The following is a 19,489-nucleotide window of genomic DNA, read 5'->3' as shown; positions in this document are numbered from 1 at the left end:
TTTATCAATCCCCTTGAATTTATTTGATTTCTAACTTTCCACATTTCCATCCAGACTTTGAAATGATTGCCTTCTAATAACTGTAGCATTCTCTTATTAAAACTTCTGGCTGGACATGGTGGCTCATGCCTGTAACCCCAGCACTTTGGGAGGCCAAGGCGGGTGGATCACCTGAGGTTAGGACTTCGAGACCAGCCTGACCAACATGGTGAAACTCCGTCTCTACTACATACAAAAAATTAGCTGGGCATGGTGGCAGACGCCTATTGAGTCTCCCTCTTTTGCCCAGGCTGGAGTGCAGTGGCGCGATCTTGGCTCACAGGTACTCGGGAGGCTGAGGCAGGAGAATTACTTGAATCCGGGAGGCGGAGGCTGCAGTGAGCTGAGACTGCGCCATTGCACAGAGCAAGACTCTGTCTCCAAAAAAAAAAAAAAAGACTTCTCAGGTAGGGGCTCTACCATATTTTTACCCCACACCCATTAAGCAAATACCAAAAACAGCTTGTGGAAATTTGATAATTTTATAATTATTTGATAATTTTGATAATTTTTTCAAATGTATTATTTGGGCAAGATTGACATTTACCATGCTTTTCCCTATTCCCAGTGAACGGGTTTAAGGAAGAGTGTTTTTCAGAATTTACACTGTATATCTCTGATCTGGAAGTTATATAATTGGAATTTATGATTATGAGATTAAACTACCAAAAAGACTAAGTAACATATCAATGATATCAATGAATTGTTTTAAATGGAAGTGTGTGTTCCTCCGTAATAAGTTGACTTTTGATATTTTCATTCTTGTATTGACCTGAAGCCATTAAAATGGTGGCAGGTATCTGTAATGACAGGATAAAGAAATAATATGGCCTTTGGAAGATCATAGACTATAGCCTTTGTAGCATAATGAAATCCATACATTTTTGTGAGTGAGTGTGTATGTACATGCATAAGATAATGTGTAAAGGATACTATTTTTTTTAAGCAATTTTCTCTAGCAATGAGTATTTTGTGGTATTTTTCCATTTTATAATTCCATAAATTAATTTTAATTCCTTATTAAACATCAATATTACCAAAGCAGTAAATTATGTACATTAGAATTTTGAAAAGTGCTACATAATAATCCCTTACAATTAAAGCCTCAAAATGTGTTCTATATCATTATATGGCACATAAGATCATAAGTAATGGATTCTGAAAGCCAATTATAAAAACAAAAAAATTATCTGTCCAAATACGTGGATAAATGGGTGAGTGTGAACAACATTATCTTTGCAATTAATGCCTACTACACTTTTTTTTGTTGTTTTGAGATGGAGTCTCCCTCTGTTGCCCAGGCTGGAGTGCAGTGGCACGATCTTGGCTCACTGCAACCTCCGTCTCCTGAGTTCAAGCGATTCTCCTGCCTCAGCCTCCTGAGTAGCTGGAATTACAGGGGCATGCCACCAACTAAGATTTTTTTGTGTGTTTTGTTTGTTTGTTTGTTTGTTTGAGATGGACTCTCACTCTGTTGCCAGGCTGGAGTGGAGTGGTACAATCTCAGCTCACTGCATCCTCTGCCTCCTAGGTTCAAGCAATTCTGCCTCAGCCTCCTGAGTGGCTGGAACTACAGGCGTGCGCCACCACGCCCAGCTAATTTTTGTATTTTTAGTAGAGACAGGGTTTCACCATGTTGGCCAGGATGGTCGCAATCTCTTGACCTTGTGATCCGCCCACCTCGGTGTCCCAAAGTGCTGGGATTACCACCGTGAACCACCGCACCCAGCCTAAGTTTTGTATTTTTAGTAGAGACGGGGTTTCACCATGTTGGCCAGGCTGGTCTTGAGCTCCTGACCTCAAGTGATCTGCCCACCTCAGCCTCTCAAAGTGCCAGGATTACAGGCATGATCCGCTGTGCCCAGCCTCGCTTGCTACATCTTTTAAAGCAGTAATCCATAACACACAGAGAGAAAATCCCGGAAGTGAAAACAAAGTGGGATACATATGTTAGGGAAGTATGTTTAAAAAGGTTCACTGAGGAAAAGGTGTGCATAAGGGGAGAATATACTGCAATCCACTTACTGAATGTGGAACAAGTGAGGTCTAAGGGTGGGTTTGAATGCCATTCCACATTCCTTGGACATGATGGTGATATTTTCAGTAGAGTGGATTAAAGCATGGGTCCCTACCCCCTGGGCCACAGGCCCTGTTGGGAACAGGGCCAGACAGCAGAAGGTGAGCAGTGGGCAAGTGAGCAAAGCTGAGTTCTGCCTTCTGTCAGATCAGTGGCATGAGCCCTATTGTGAACTGTGCTTGTGAAGCACCTAGGTTGCAGCCAGGCGCAGTGGCTCATGCCCGTATTCCCAGCACTTTGGGAGGCAGAGGCGGGCAGATCACCTGAGGTCAGGAGTTGGAAACCAGCCTGACCAATACAGTGAAACCCCATCTCTACTAAAAATACAAAAATTAGCCGGGCGTGGTGGCAGGTGCCTGTAATCCCAGCTACTCAGGAGGCTGAGGCAGGAGAATCACTTGAACCCAGGAGATGGAGGTTGCAGTGAACCGAGGTCACGCCATTGCACTCCAGCCTGGGCAACAAGAGTGAAACTATGTTAAAGAAAAAAAAAACTAAGTTGCTTGCTCCTTGTGAGAATAAAATGATAAATGTAATGTGCTTGAATCATCCCCAAACCATCCCCATCCCCTTCACCTCACCTTGTGGAAAAATATTGTCTTCTGCAAAGCTGGTCCCCTGTGCCAAAAAGGTTGGGAACTGCTGGATTAAAGGGCTTTACTCAATAAATTATATCTAAGTGGGGAGACTTTTTTCCACTATTGATTTTCTTCAGTATACCTTCACTAGATGCTTGCTAGTCATTAAGGTCCATGCTACCTCAATTTGCATAGTGTGCTGAGAATTGGTAATACCACCTTCACATTCTTGTAATTCACTAGGAGGACTCAAGACACCCTATGTTATCATAGTCACTATGATTTATTATAGTAAAATATATAAAGTAAGTTGAGCAAAGGGAAAATGTGCATGGGATGAAGTCCAGAAGAAATCAGGTACAAGCTTCCAATAATCCTCTTCCTGTGGAATCATTCATGATGTACTGTTTCTTCAGCATTGAATTGTAACATGTGAAATGTCTATCCAGGAAGCTCAATGGAGACTTAGTGCCCTAGGCACTGTGTTGTGTTTTGTTTGTTTTGTTCTGGAACTGGTCACATAGGCCAGCTTGGGCCAAAATTCTAGATTCCCAGAAGGAATTCAGCATAAATCACATTATACAAATAGCTGGGGCATGGTGAGCCACTCTTATCAGGGAATTCTGGAAATCCTCCTGAAATTCAAGTTCCTGGACACCAGTCAAGGGCTAACCTTGTATCTTGTGCTGCTATAACAGAATACCACAGATTAGGTAATTTATAAACAATATAAATTTATCTGTCACAGTGCTTGAGGCTGGGAAGTCCATAGTGAAGATGCTGGCAGGTTTAATGTCTGGTGAGGGCTGCTGCTTTCTGCTTCCAATACGGCATCTAGTTGCTGCATCTTCTGGAGGAGACAGGTGCTATGTCCTCATATGGTGGGAGCAATGAAAGAGCAAGAAGGGATTAAGTTTTAACAAGGCAACACCATCAAACTATAGCCTGTTGCAAGCAGGCCTTTTAAGTATAACAGCCTCAGGCCTATGTTAACTCTTTTCTGAACACAGGGCTTCAGAAATCCAGTACCTATATTCTTTTCTTTTTCTTTCTTTGTATGACCAGATACTACATTAAGTCATCTTCCTTCAAGGTAATTTGTAACCAAAACTAGTAGACTAAACCAAATAATTTCTTGCCCCTCCACCCCATAACTGATGACTGTAGGTACAGTCTACATCTACCTTCCTTGTGACCTGAGTCTTCAGGTTAGTCACAAGATAGCTGTAGAAACTGGGAGCTATCTGGCTTTATTTGTTTGTTTTTTTTTTTTTTTTTTTTTAGATGGAGTCTCGCGCTGTGTCACCCAGGCTGGAGTGCAGTGGCGCGATCTCGGCTCACTGCAAGCTCCGCCTCCCAGGTTCACGCCATTCTCCTGCCTCAGCCTCCGAGTAGCTGGGACTACAGGCGCCCGCCACCTCGCCCGGCTAGTTTTTTGTATTTTTAGTAGAGACGGGGTTTCACCATGTTAGCCAGGATGGTCTCGATCTCCTGACCTCGTGATCCACCCGCCTCGGCCTTCCAAAGTGCTGGGATTACAGGCTTGAGCCACCGCGCCCGGCCGCTTTATTTGTTTTTGGTTGGTGGTTGGTTGTTCACAGTCAAGAGGAGAGAACTGTCTCATTTGTAGTATTGTATAGTTCATGTCTCCCAAAATGCATGGCTACTCTAACTCCCATCCACACTCAAGATAAACTCCTTAGCTCTTACCTAGTATGCCCAGCCCTTGTGGGATAATTCAGTTTTGCCATCTGTGGGCTTGACTTTCCTGTTCATCTTTGGCCCTTGGGATTTCCCTGTCTTAGCTTTGAGTTTAGCTACATTTTAACACTTAGGGGATACTGTCACATAACATTTTTGTGTCTTTGAAAAGATCCACGATATTGTGCAATGATTACCACTATCTAATCCTAGAACTCTTTCTTCTGCTCCCAAAAGAAACCCCCTACATGAGCTGGGTGTGGTGGTGCATGCCTGGAGTCTCAGCTACTCAGGGGGTTGATGGGGGAGGATCACTTGAGCCCAGGAATTTAAGGCTGCAGTATGCTATGATCATGCCTGTGAATAGCCACTGTACTTCATTCTGGGAAACATAACAAGACGCTGTCTCTAAAAAAGTAAGAAAAAAAAAAAAAACCCTAGGTATTAACAGTCACTCCCCATTCCCAGCTACATCTCCCCAGGCCTGGAAACAACTAATTTACTTTCTGTCTCTATGGATTTGCCTATTCTGCACATTTGATACGAATGGAATCATACCACATATGGTTTTTTGTGTCTGGCTTCTTTCATTTGGCATAATGTCGTCAGAGTTCATCTATGTTGTAACATGAATCAGTATCTTGTTTGTTCACATTACTAAATATTGCATTATATGGATAGACCACATTTTGTTTATCCACTCATCAGTTGATGGACATTGGGTCGTATCCACTTTGACTATTATGACTAATGCTGCTATGAACTTTTTTAGATCAAGTTTTTGTGTGGACATGTTTCAGTTCTCTTGGGTATTTACTTAGGAGTGGAATTGCTGGCACATAAGCCCAAGATTGGGTGCCAGCAGATTCAGTGTCTGGTGAGGTCCCGCTTTCTAAGTCATACATGGTCCTTCTGGCTGTGTCCTCACATAACTAAAGAGGCGAAGGAGCTCCCTCAGGCCACCTCTAAGAGAGCATTAATGCTAGTCATGAGGGCATTGCCCTTTTGATCTGATCACTTCCCATAGGTTCCACCTCCTAATACCATCATCTTGGGAGTTAGGATTTCAACATATGAATTTGGTGGGGGCCATAAAACACTCAGACCATAATAATACCTAAAGAGAAGTGAGGGATTCTGGGAAATGAAAACCAGGAGCTCAAGGTAGTTGAGTATTACCACATCAGGTACTTCCACATCAGAAGGGTTGGATATTCCGGAAGTGTAGTCCAGGAGGGCGGTACTGTTCTGTTTTTCCCCCAACTCTAGCATTCTGTGATATGTAGTCCGGAGCTCCGTGTACTCGCACATACCTCAGCTACAGTTAAGGCTGTAAACATTTCCCCTGGAATCCTGGGAACTACAGTCCAATCGTTCCAGGTAGTTGTAGGCACTTCCGGCTCGAGGAAGGCAGTGCTGTGGAATTCTGGGAAGTGTAGTCCCGGTGCTCTTGATAATTGCAGGCACTTCCGCCCAGGAAGACGACGTAGCAGCCATCTTTTTCCCGGCTCTGGTGATTCAGGTCAGCTTCTCAGGAACCTTTCAAACTTCCCCGAAATGGGCTTGTGTCAACAGCTAGCGGTCTTTTGTTTGGAGAAAAAAAGGAGTAGCGGCAAAGAGCGGCGGTTTGAGGGGCCAGGATGGTCTTTTGCGTTTCCCTCGACGGAGCTTGTTTGCATTGGGGGCGTAGTGGCTTCGTGCGGTTGGGGTGATGCTTCGTCGGGTTTGAAGGTCTCTTGGGCTATTCGCTCCCTCATTGTGACTCCCCCACCTGATGAGCCAGCCCTCCCACTTCATACAGTATCACACTGGGCGAGTTAGTTAATCCCCGTACCTTCGTTTGCTGTTCTGAAGGAAAATGAAAGCCATACCTTCCTAATGTTTTGAGAGAAAACGAGGTAGTACAAAAAGTTTAAAACTGCCTGGCACGTGAATTACCAATACTACTAAAATTTCCCTAGAAACTCCCATTTTGTAGCGAACTCCTGGGAGCCCATGAAGCTGGATTGCCTCTGACCTCTTTTTAGGAAGGAGAGGGTTGCTTCTAACTGGTACTGGGAGATGCCACTGTGATGTATCGGGGATGGAGACATAATTCTAGTTATTTCACAGCCCCTTTTTCTTCCCCAGCGCTGACTTCTCAAAAAGCACTGCACAGAGGAGGAGGCAGCAGAGCCCCATGTGAGTAAGATTTGTTATTATTCTTGTTTTATTCACATAAATCAGAGAATGTGTGGGTCATGTATTTGGGCATGAGAAGTGATTATAATTTAGCGTTAGTTGCTAAGTTCCATTCTAAGGGATTTATACAAACACCTTTCCACTATACAGTGGCTCTGTGAAATGATACTCTTTCTCCGAGGAGACTGGGACATAAGAACATAACTTGTTTGGTGATAGCCACCCAGCTAGTAGGAGGCAGAGCTAGCATTGAAAGCGAGACAGTCTGAGTCTAGACCTGAGTTTTCTTTGGTATGTTCTCCATGAGCCATAGGCAACTGGCTGGTATCATGTGAAAATAGGTTGGGACTTCACTCAAGGTTTGGGCTATTCTGTTAGTTTTAAAAAATAGTGGCTGGGCGCGCTGGCTCATGCCTGTAATCCCAGCACTTTGGGAGGCTGAGGCAGGCAGACCACTTGAGGCCAGGAGTTTGAGACGAGTTTGGCCAGCATGGCGAAACCCCATCTCTACTAAAAATAAAAAATTAGCCAGCCATGGTGGCAAACACCTGTAATCCCAGTAGCTTGGGAGGCCGGGACAGGCGAATCGCTTGAACCCAGGTGGCGAGGTTGCTGTGAGCTGAGATCACACTGCTGCACTCCAGCCTGGGCAACTGAGCAAGACTCTCAAAAACAGAAAAGAGTTTTTAAAAATAGTTTTCTTGGCCGGGCACGGTGGCTCACACCTGTAATCCTAGCACTTTGGGAGGCCGAGGCGGGCGGATCACGAGGTCAGGAGATCGAGACCATCCAGGCTAACACAGTGAAACCCTGTCTCTACTAAAAATAAAAAAAATAAAAAAATTAGCCAGGCGTGGTGGCGGGCGCCTGTAGTCCCAGCTACTCAGGAGGCTGAGGCAGAAGAATGGCGTGAACCCAGGAGGTGGAGCTAGAAGTGAGCTGAGATGGCGCCACTGCGCTCCAGCCTGGGCGACGAAGCGAGACTCCGTCTCAAAAAAAAAATAATAGTTTTCTCAATTATTAGTTTTATTTGTTTCAAATAATAGAGGTAACACATAATCATGCAAATACAGAAATATATTTTTAAAATGTAAATTCGCCATGACCTTAGGATATAAAGATAACAACTATAGTTTTAGTGCCTTTCTGTCAAGTTTTTCTTGTATATATTTCTGTTTATTAGGGGTTTTTTTGGGGGGCAGGACTGAGTACAATGCAACACTACTCAACTGTGGTTCACAAAGCAGCAACGTTGGCATCACCCATTCTTGAGCCCTACCCAAGACCTTCTGATTTAGCATTTTTGCAGATAGGACCCAGAAATCTGCATTTCAACAAGATCCCAGGGCGATTAAGGTGCAAGTTAAAGTTTGAGAAGCTCAGGAAAAGGTCTTATCTGGAAACTCAGGACTAGAAAACTGACCCTGCCAGATGTCACAGATAAAACTGAGCTGGCCATACGAGAACCCTACTCAGTCCAGTGATTTTCTTTCCCACTAAATATTAACTGTCAAGTTTCTTTGCAAAAACCATGACATGAGTAGAAGGCAGCTGGCAAGTCTAGAGTCACAATGGAGGGACTTAGTGTCCTGAAGATCTATGTCTCCCAGGCTTTGGGGAGTAGATTCCTTGCCATCTTTGGTTCTGGAGGCCTTCTGTCTGAAGTGGGAAGATTAGCTACCTAGTTATTGTTAATTTAACATTTGATATCATTGCCATAGTTGTCATCATCGTCACGTCATCGTTATTATTGTGATTAATGACTGTTTCCTAATTTAACCTTTTTTTTTTTTTTTGGAGACAGAGTTTCACATTTGTTGCCTAGGCTGGAGTGCAATGGTATGATCTTGACTCACTGCAACCTGTGCCTCCCAGGTTCAGGTGATTCTCCTGCCTCAGCCTCCTGAACAGCTGGGATTACAGGCGTCCGCCACCATGCTCAGCTAATTTTTTTGTATTTTTAGTAGCGATGAGGTTTCTCCGTGTTGGCGAGGCTGGTCTCGAACTCCTGACCTCAGGTGATCCACCCACCTCGGCCTCCCAAAGTATTGGGATTATGGGCATGAGCCACCATGCCCAGCCAACTTTTTTTGTTTTTTTTAAATATAATTTCAAACTTACAGAAAAGCTGCAAAAATCATAGTATAAGGAAATCTCATATGCTTTTCACCCAGATTCATCAGTTGTTTATGTTTTGCCTGTTTGCTCTGTTAATGACCATCATCAGCCAGATATCACCAGGAACATACCTGTAACCGAAGACAGTTAAGTTTGTTTTAGCTTGCTGCATCCAAGGAGCCCACACATGCATGGGGTGTCTTGGTAGGAGACAATTAGTAGGGGCCTGGTTATAGGGTTTTGGTTTATGTTAGCTGAGTTGGGGAGAGTTTTAGGCTATGGGTTTGTTCTGGATTGGATGCTGTCAAAAAGCAGCAGCAATTTGATCAGGCTATTTTAATTTTTATGTAGGAGGTGGGGAAATAACGAGACTGGAGTTGTTACTAATAACAAAGTGGTCATGTTAGATGGAGGAGGCAATTATTTGGCTATTTTTGTCATTGTAGAATGTATTTCTCTCTGAGTTATAAGCTGTCTTGTTTTTTTCTTTTTCACCATGATCACTGAGTAGACCTGTCTCATTCTTGTTGACAAATTGAAAACACCAGGTTCTGGCTGTTGCTGCTGTTAGTTGTCAAAGCAGTTTTTTTTGTTTTTGTTTTTGTTTTTTTTGTCTTTTTGCTTTCACTTTATCATACTTACATTTTGTTTTTGTCTTTTTGCTGAAGCATTTGAGAGCAAGCTAGAGATAGTGATCAAAATGAAATTAGTTACATTGCTAACTTACTGTTATCTAATCCACAGTTTGTATTTAAATTTATTCCATTTTCCCATTAAAGACTTTGAAAGTCATTTCTTCCCGCAGGTGAGTTTCCCGTCTAATTGTATGCATTGTACTGTTTTTGTTTCATTAGTCACCTTTAGTCTAGAATGATTCCTTAGACTTTCTTTTTTGCTCTTGATATCTTTGTAGAGTATTGAGAAATTATTTTGTAAAATGCTCTTTTTTTTTGTTTCCTTAATATTTATTCATGATTAAATTCAAGCTATGCGTTGTCAGCAGAGATGCCATCAAAGTAGGCATCCTTCTCAGTGCATCATAGGAGAAGTCAAATGTTGGTTTGTGGGTTTGTCCCACTAGTGGTCTCAACTTTGTTTTTTTGGATAAAATGTCTGCCAGGTTACCTTTTTCCTTTTGCACTTAATACTTTGAGACTATGTAGCCGTCTTATTCCTCACCAAACTTTCACCAGTTTTTAGCATCTATTGATGATGTTCTGGTTATCTTTCATTCTACCTTTATTAGTTTATCTGTTTTACTATAGGAGCTTTCTCTTGTCACCCATTTATTACACATTCTTTTATTTGTAACAGTATAGAGTAATGTTCCTCCTGTTTCCTTTTTTTTGAGACAGTGTCTCACTCAGTCACCCAGGCTGGAGTGCAGTGGGACAATCTCAGCTCTCTGCAACCTCTGCCTCCTGGGTTCAAGCAATTCTCGTGCCTCAGCTTCCCAAGTAGCTGGGATTACAGGCACCTGCCACCATGTCCAGCTAATTTTTGTCTTTTTAGTAAAGACAGGGTTTCATCATGTTGACCAGGCTTGTCTTCAACTCCTGACTGTAAGTGATCTGTTTGTCTCGGTTTCCCAAAGTGCTAGTAGGATTACAGGCGTGAACCACTGTGTCTGGCCAGGTTCCTGCCTTTTTAATTTAAGTTAGGTGTGGATTGTCAAACTGTGTTTTTTAATTGCAGTATCTTAGGTTTTATTAGTTCAGTGTTAGCAAATTATTGGAAAGACAGAAGATGTTTTTCAGAAGTTGTAAGACACTTTCACGTGACATAGCAACAACCTGTGAACTCCAGCTATGTTATAATATTCTATTGGTGGAAATTATATTTTTAAGGATAATTTCAAACCATAGACTATCTTCTACTTATTGCAGTTGCAAAGAAATAAGGTACCTGACTGTGTTGTAAGAGCTTTCTACCTTCCAGCAATCCGATGAGGTTGGTACTGTTGTTATTTGCCACTTGTAGATGACAGAAGTAAGGCAAAGAGATGTTAGTAATTTCCCCAAGGTGATACTTCTAGTGAGTACCCTGTCGGGATTTTAACCCTTGCATATCAATTCCAGAGCCTACTGTGCTTATATTGTCTCAATTTATACCATACTCAGAATAAGAATTACTAGGGTGGAATGACAGGCATGTGGGCAGTGAAGCCACTGTGTGGTTAGCCTGGTTCTGAACTACTACTGAAAGGGGTAGATGGATATCTAGGATCCATGTCATAATCTGCTTAAAAGCCACATAAAGCTGCAGCTACCCCAAGAAGCACACACCTTTGCTAATTCCTAAACAGCAGCCACATGGATTAGCAACATACTTGCCCAGTTTTCATTTACTTCTCTCTTCTTTCCTCGTTCAGCTTCTTAGGACTCTGCACTTCCCCAGAAGGAAGAATTAAAAATGAATATGTTCAAGGTGAGTAAAGCTTGCCTTTCCCACCTGTTAAAAATACCATTTTAGTACTTAGAGATGGGACCAGGTTTTTCTTTTTCAAGTAAGAGTCAAGGCATTTGAGGACCTGTTGAGTGTGCTAGGTGCTTATTTTGTCCCGTTTAAGTTTAGCTGGTTTTGGTTTTAGTTTTATGTCATCATTTTTATTTTACAAATAAAAGTAGAAAAATTAATAGAATGATGGGCGGGCGCAGTGGCTCACACTTGTAATCCCAGCACTTTGGGAGGCTGAGGCAGGGGGTGGGATCACTTGAGGTCAGGAGTTTGAGACCAGCCTGGCCAACATGGTGAAACCCCGTCTTTACTGAAAATACAAAAATTAGCCAGGTGTAGTGGCACACACTTGTAATCCAAGCTACTCAGTTGACTGAGGCAGGACAATCACTTAAATTTGGAAGGCAGAGGTTGCAGTGAGCCGAGATCGTGCCACTGTACTCCAGCCTGGCCAGTAGAGCGAGACGCCGTCTCAAAAAAAAAAAAAAAGGAAAAATTAATAGAAATGACAAATACCTTATTTCTGCAATCTCTTCATTGTATGTACTCGTAATTATATATTTGCATTCATAACATAGATATAATTTTACATTTCTTAAATTTAATATGTAAGATTCATTTTTGTTGTATTTCTATCAAATTTACGTATCCAGTTTTTAAACTATTCTCTCTATATAGACAGTTAGTGTAGAATTTTTTACTATTTTAGGAACTATAGTGTTAGTTTTCTTGCATTTAACTTTTTCTGAAAAAATCAATTTTGAAAAATACTGCCTTTTAAAATGTGTAACATTAGGTATTCAGAATTGAAAAGGTATGTTTTGTGTGTGGTACTTCCGATGTTTTTTGATAGAATATTCAAATATGGCACAGTGCGTCAAGATTTAACAACTGCTTCACACAGAAAAAAATATTAGACTTTTTACTCCAAGAGCTAGATTCTGTCTTCCCCCTGCCTCAGCCATACCCTGTGTGTTTACTAGTCTTTTTCCCTTTGAATATTTTTTTAGTCAAAGTGTAATATGTGACCTTAATTTAAAATGCCTAGTGGTAGGAAAGGATTTGCCAAGCACTTACACTGTGCCCCTATATTGATACCTCACAGCAACTATGAGGAGGTTCTTTGTTTTGTCTTCGTTTTAAACATAAATAGAAAAGGGATTGTGAAGAATGAGGAACCTGCTCAAGTTCACATGGAAAACTAAAGATCCAGGATCAGTGTATTACATTCAAGTGAAAGACCAAGACAGGAGGACAGAGAGAAAGAGTCTTTCATTCAGAAACCTGACATGCCCTTTACGTTTATTTCCACATGTAGTACTGCTTCCCACCTCAGTAGGAACACAGGTGCTATCAAACACTGTTGGGACTAAATTGGTAAACCTTTCTGGGGAAATTGGCAATGTTTTAGGTTCAGTAGGTAACAGTTCTAGGAAATGCCCTTATAAGAGTACTCACTGAGAGCATCCAGTAAATATACAAAGCTTTCTTTTTCATAGCAGCACTTTTGGTAAGTCAGTATATGGCATTGGCAAGACAGGAGAAGGGCTGGGAAATCTACAAACGTCTCGGCATCCAGAACAACTTTGCACCTGTTCTCTTCACCTTCTCAGTGTTACCCATCTTCCAGTGGACATTGGTTGTAAGATTGAGGTCATGTGTTTTTGTCGTAGGAAGCAGTGACCTTCAACGACGTGGCTGTGGCCTTCACAGAGGAGGAGTTGGGGCTGCTGGGCCCTGCCCAGAGGAAGCTGTACCGAGATGTGATGGTGGAGAACTTTAGGAACCTGCTGTCAGTGGGTGAGGACAGCCTCCCTCTGGAGTATCTTTGTGACCTTGGAGTTTTAAGGCTTTGTGGCCCTTGAAATGGTTCCCTGAGTGTGGAAACGTGACTTTCCTAATTTTTATGGGATGCAGAGACACTGGATGTTTCTGATCTTTCTGAACAGAGTATTTTAGGTCTTTTTCATTTGTGTTTTATAGAAGAACTATAAATGAACAGAATATTGCTATGCTTTGTCTATTCTTTTTCATATTTTACACCTGTCCCATTATTGAATTATAAAACCAATTTATTGAATACCGCCAGCAGATTTCAATGAAATAATATAGGGTAGAAAATACTAGAACTCCTTAGGAAGAATGGCGCACACTGCAGCAAAAACTGGCCAATTTCTTGACTGATGTGAGAACTAATGGGAGGAGATTTAATGAAAACAGACAATAGTTAAAAATAGATTATTCAAACTTGGTTTTCATAATATGTATCTATGCATGTGTGTCTGGGTCATGAAATAAATGGTGTTTCTTTACTGAGTCACAATTTAAATAAAGGTTTGAAAAACACTGCTTTCAGTGTCTTGAATATGCAGTTGCAGCTCAGATTTCCAGTGTATTTTAACTCTAATATGTTCATTTTCAACTTGTGATTTGGCATTTTCACAGGGCATCAACCCTTCAAACAAGATGTATCACCTATAGAAAGAAATGAGCAGCTTTGGATAGTGACGACAGCAACCCAAAGACAGAGAAATTTAGGTAAAAACCAAACAGTTGTGAGTTCTTATAGTTAACTGTCCATCTGCTTTGCTTTTCGTCAGCCTTATTGCCGTCACCTTTTCCAAATTGCCAAATCTCTTTCCTGGATTATTGCAACACCCTTCATACCGCTTGCCCTGCTCCCACCCCTCTCCTCTTACAGTCTGTTTTCTAAGTGACAGCCAAAGTGAGTTTTTGTTACCTTGTGTCAGACTATGTTGCTGTTCTGCTCAAAATTATCTGTAACTTATTTTACATAGAGTAAAATCCACTTAATGTGACTGACAGAGTCCTACATGGTGTGCTCTTCATCCCCCACTACCTCTCTAAATATATCTCCTATACTCTCTCTCTCTGTGAATTCCAGCCACATTGTCCTCCCTCTTGCTTTTCAGACCTATCAAGGATGCTTCTGCCTCACAGCCCTGTGTGTGTTCTTCTCTCTGCCTGAAATAATATTTCACCTATAAGCCTTCTGGTCTTTTCCTCATTCAGTTCTTTGCTCAGTTTTAGTATTATAAGAAAGGCCTCCTCTGACCACCCTATTAAAAACACAGTCTTTTCCTTTACTCTCTGTGCATTGCCTTATATTGTGTGTAAGCACTGATCATCACCTCATATATGCTTTCATTTAGTGACTTACCACCTGGGTCTCCTCACTGGAGTGTAATCTCCAGGAGGGGAGGAATTTTATCTATTTGTTGCTGTCTCTTCAGTACTTAGAATAGTCCTAGTATATGGCAGAGACACTATAAACATTAATTGAATAAATAAATGAGTTAATGGAAATCTGTCTTCTATGGAGCTAATAGGTGGTGAACAAATCAGCATAAATAAGGGATATTGCAAAGTATTTTTTGTCTTCCAATAAATTCCTAACCTAATTTAATTTCTCTTTGTGTATGAGTGTCTGTGTTTGTATATTTGCATGTGTTTGCCTGTCTATACAAGTTGACCTATATCTTAGGGAACCTAGCGTCATAGCTGTAACCAAACTGAATAACATGCTTTCCTTACGACTTTCTTTGAGTATTTGTAGCAGAGCATATTCATCGGGGAGGGAATATTTTCAAATACAGACTTTTATTTCTATTTCTTAGGTATTCCCCCATAGAAGGGAATAAAATTCGATTTTCTTATCCATTATATCAGGAAAGAAAAAGTAAAACTAAAAGTCAGGACATGAGCATTAGCCTTTTCCTTAAAAAGTTTGCACAGTTGGCATCCCATTTGCTTCTTCCAAAGTCCACTCTCATAAAAAGAAATGGATCTTACATTGTTGCCTCTCAAACATTTATATTGTGTAGGCTTATATGTATGTCTTTAGAAGGCCTTTTATGTAATGACACCATTACTGCTTGTGATTATTCTGATATGATACTTTATCTGATTTTTTTCCTAAATATCACAAGCTATTAAATTTATTTCACGATTCATTAATAGACCACTTTGTCAATTTGGAAAACATTCTTGTTAAAGACAAATATATCTACATCCAGAAACTTTCCATACCTTTCTTTCAAAGAGACAACATTCTTTGCTAACCTTCCAATTTTGACTCAATGCAAAAGCCTTAGAAGGATCCAGTGCATAGGTCTTCATGCTTTGCTTTCACCCCAAGTGATTATCACCTTTGATTTTTCTCTTCAGCAATAACTCACTTGGTATACCCCTGCCTCAGGTACAGCTTTTCAACTTTGCAGCAAAACTGTACTTTCCAGTTCTTTTTCTATTTCACATACCTTACTTGTAAAAGCTCTTTTGCTCTATGACCTGGCTCAAACTTAAACTTGGATTTGAAGTTAGAAGAACTATCAGAAGTCAAACAAGGATTCATACATGCATACATTCCTTGAGTGACTGTTAATAACTGCCACGCAATAACTTCTGGGCTGTGGTTGTAAACTGTGAGCACTACAAAATGTTTTTCCTTATTGATACCATATTATGGTAGGAAAGACATGGGATTAAAAATTTAGTATGTCAGTAGTTGTGTTTTTAAATGGGTTTCATTAGTGCTTAGCAATTGGGAGCTTGGTGGACCATCTCTTGGTTTCTGTCAGTATGTAAACCAGAAACTTCAAATGTGTCGAAAAAGATGAGCAGAACTATCCCGAGGCTCATTAAAGTCTTTTAATCTGTCCTCAGTGAGAAATCTTAAATCTTTGAACAAAAAAATTCACTGTCTATCTCTCTGAATTCTTTGTCCTTACAGGAGAGAAAAATCAAAGTAAGTTAGTAACTATTCAAGACAGAGAATCAGAAGAAGAGCTTTCTTGCTGGCAAATCTGGCAACAAATTGCAAATGACTTAACCAGGTGTCAAGACTCCATGATCAATAATTCTCAATTTCACAAACAAGGTGATTTCCCTTGCCAGGTAGGGGCAGAACTGTCTGTTCAAATTTCCGAAGATGAGAACTATACAGTAAATAAAGCAGATGGTCCCAGTGATACTGGGAATCCAGAGTTTCCTATCTTGAGAACCCAGGATTCTTGGAGGAAAACATTCCTGACTGAGTCACAGAGATTGAACAGAGATCAACAAATTTCCATAAAAAATAAATTATGTCAATGTAAGAAGGGTGTTGATCCCATCAGTTGGATTTCACATCATGATGGTCATAGAGTACACAAAAGTGACAAGTCTTATAGACCCAATGATTACAAAAAAGACAACATGAAGATTTCGACATTTGATCAGAATAGCATGATTCACACAGGACAGAAATCTTACCAGTGTAATGAGTGTAAAAAACCCTTCAGTGATCTCTCCAGCTTTGATCTTCATCAGCAGTTACAATCAGGAGAGAAGTCTCTTACATGTGTTGAACGTGGAAAAGGCTTCTGTTACAGCCCAGTTCTTCCTGTTCATCAGAAAGTACATGTGGGAGAAAAACTTAAGTGTGATGAGTGTGGTAAGGAATTCAGTCAGGGCACTCATCTACAGACCCATCAGAAAGTCCACGTGATAGAGAAACCATACAAATGTAAGCAATGTGGGAAAGGTTTCAGTCGTAGATCAGCACTTAATGTTCATTGTAAGGTCCACACGGGAGAGAAACCTTATAATTGTGAGGAGTGTGGGAGGGCCTTCAGTCAGGCCTCTCATCTTCAGGACCATCAGAGACTCCACACTGGGGAGAAGCCATTCAAATGTGATGCATGTGGTAAGAGCTTCAGTCGGAATTCACATCTTCAATCCCATCAAAGAGTTCATACAGGAGAGAAACCATACAAATGTGAGGAGTGTGGTAAGGGCTTCATTTGTAGCTCAAATCTTTACATTCATCAGAGAGTCCACACAGGAGAAAAACCCTATAAATGTGAGGAATGTGGTAAAGGCTTTAGTCGGCCTTCAAGTCTTCAGGCCCATCAGGGAGTCCACACTGGAGAGAAGTCATACATATGTACTGTATGTGGGAAAGGCTTTACTCTGAGTTCAAATCTTCAAGCCCATCAGAGAGTCCACACTGGAGAGAAGCCATACAAATGCAGTGAGTGTGGGAAGAGCTTCAGGAGGAACTCCCATTATCAAGTTCATCTAGTGGTCCACACAGGAGAGAAACCCTACAAATGTGAGATATGTGGGAAGGGCTTCAGTCAAAGTTCATATCTTCAAATCCATCAGAAGGCCCACAGTGTAGAGAAACCTTTTAAGTGTGAGGAGTGTGGGCAGGGTTTCAATCAGAGCTCACGACTTCAGATTCACCAGCTGATCCATAAGGGTGAGAAACCATACAAATGTGAAGAGTGTGGCAAGGGATTTAGTCGTAGAGCAGATCTTAAAATTCACTGTAGGATCCACACAGGAGAGAAACCATATAATTGTGAGGAGTGTGGGAAGGTCTTCAGGCAGGCCTCAAATCTTTTGGCCCATCAGAGAGTCCACAGTGGAGAAAAACCATTCAAATGTGAAGAGTGTGGGAAGAGTTTTGGTCGGAGTGCACATCTTCAAGCCCATCAAAAAGTCCACACTGGAGAAAAGCCATACAAATGTGATGAGTGTGGGAAGGGCTTCAAGTGGAGCTTGAATCTTGACATGCATCAGAGGGTGCACACGGGAGAAAAACCATATAAATGTGGGGAGTGTGGTAAGTACTTCAGTCAGGCATCAAGTCTTCAACTTCATCAGAGTGTCCACACAGGAGAGAAACCATACAAATGTGATATGTGTGGTAAAGTCTTCAGTCGGTCTTCACAACTACAGTCTCATCAGAGAGTTCACACTGGGGAAAAACCTTATAAATGTGAGATATGTGGTAAGAGCTTCAGTTGGCGATCGAATCTTACAATTCATCACAGAATCCATGTTGGTGATAAATCCTATAAAAATAATAGGGGTGGTAAGAACATCAGAGAATCCACACAGGAAAAAAAATCCATAAAATGATTATTTGTGAAGACTCGTGTCATTTGAATTCTTCCAATTATCAAGTCTCAGAAAATTACTAAAGTCAGTGTTTCAGCCATAGCTTGTCTTGTCCCAGTGGTTCAAAGACAACAAAACAATCTTTATGATTAGCATAGCAAGGGCTTTAGTCAGAACCTTGACCTTTATAAAATGTCACTTAGAAGAGGGGTGTTAGAGTAAGATTTTTCTCAGGCCTTTTACAACATGGTGGACATGCCAAAATTAAGTGTCCGCTAGAATGTTAACTCCATAAAGGCAGAGACTTTGTTCACTACTGAATCTACATAATCTTACCATTGCTGTATACTTCACAGGTGCTCAATATTTGTTAATAGGAAACATTTTTGAAAATTATGTTGAGATCACCTCCAGAATATCTTGAATTTGTAAACAGGAAACAAAGTAGCCTTAATAAGATTAAGTCAGAGACAATTGAAATGTAGAAAACCACTCAATACCGAACTCTCCAATGGTAAGTTGATATTGTTTTGTGATTAGATCCTGTCCTTTAGCCTCACTAATCAAGTTGAGTACTATCTTCCCAGACGTCTAGTTTTCTACTGGTTTTATGTAGTATAGATACAATTATCTTTTGTAAGAGATAACTTTGTTCATCTTGTAATAAGTGGACACTACATACTACACTTATGTTTTCAACACTGTTAAGGCAGGGGTTTAAGTGTCAGAGTTGCTAATGACAAACATTTTTTAGTAGATGTTGAATTTATCATTGGTTTCTTCACATTTTCATTCAGGCTTTGACATGATTGCCTTCTAAGGGCTTTAGCATTACTTTAATCAGAACTTAGTTTGAGGCTATTGCAGATTTCTTTTTTCAACTTCTCTCTCCCATATTCTGAGAAAAAGGACAAAATATTTAACATTTGATAAATTTCATCCAAAATCGATTTTTGGAATGTGACTGACTTTTACCTTTTCCTAGTGGTGGCAGTGAAAAAAATGCTTTTGGAAGAGAAATTAGTATGTATCAATATAGAATGTGCATCTCTTTTTTCTGGAATTCATAGAATAGGAATTTTTGATTAGGAGATTCAAATAGAAAATGTGAGTAACACAGCAGTGTGTTGCTGAATTTTGTAAAAATATAAATAATTTTTTATATATTATAGTAAAAATCCTTGAAAATGATGGCCACATTTTATAACAGCAAAGTATAATGGTTTAGTTTAAGAACATCATAGGCTGGGTGTGGTGGCTCATGCCCATAATCCCTGTACTTTGGGAGGCCAAGGTGGGTGGATGACCTAAGGTCAGGAGTTCGAGACCAACCTGGCCAACATGGTGAAACCCTGTCTCTACTAAAAATACAAAAGGTAGCTGGGTGTGGTGGTGCATGCCTGTAATCCCAGCTACTTGGGGTGCTGAG

The 19,489-nt window shown here is 40.8% G+C and overlaps 1 protein-coding gene across 2 annotated transcripts; it reads left to right on the top strand.

Moving 5' to 3' along the window:
- The first annotated feature begins 5,874 nt into the window (after positions 1-5,874).
- ZNF226 (zinc finger protein 226) lies at positions 5,875-18,092 on the top strand. Of its 2 annotated transcripts, none has more exons than XM_025369359.1 (7): positions 5,875-5,917; positions 6,526-6,576; positions 10,408-10,413; positions 11,066-11,121; positions 12,829-12,951; positions 13,597-13,689; positions 15,905-18,092. In XM_025369359.1, exons 5-7 carry the CDS (start codon positions 12,918-12,920, stop codon positions 18,079-18,081), a joined length of 2,304 nt encoding a protein of 767 aa, XP_025225144.1. In that variant the 5' UTR covers positions 5,875-5,917; positions 6,526-6,576; positions 10,408-10,413; positions 11,066-11,121; positions 12,829-12,917; the 3' UTR covers positions 18,082-18,092. The 2 variants fall into 2 exon arrangements, with proteins under 2 accessions (XP_025225144.1, XP_025225143.1); XM_025369358.1 differs by lacking the exon at positions 10,408-10,413 and adding an exon at positions 10,581-10,644 and having other exon boundaries at positions 5,878-5,917; positions 12,825-12,951.
- The last annotated feature ends 1,397 nt before the right edge of the window (positions 18,093-19,489 follow it).

This window comes from Theropithecus gelada, chromosome 19 (assembly GCF_003255815.1).
Source record: "Theropithecus gelada isolate Dixy chromosome 19, Tgel_1.0, whole genome shotgun sequence".
NCBI classification, from domain to species: Eukaryota; Metazoa; Chordata; class Mammalia; order Primates; family Cercopithecidae; genus Theropithecus; species Theropithecus gelada.
This window is presented reverse-complemented; position numbering and strand designations above follow the sequence as displayed.

Coding starts and splice junctions, on each gene's coding strand:
- ZNF226 (XM_025369358.1), top strand. Junction 12,952..13,596: donor TAGGAACCTGCTGTCAGTGG/GTGAGGACAGCC, acceptor GCATTTTCACAG/GGCATCAACCCTTCAAACAA. Junction 13,690..15,904: donor CCAAAGACAGAGAAATTTAG/GTAAAAACCAAA, acceptor TTGTCCTTACAG/GAGAGAAAAATCAAAGTAAG.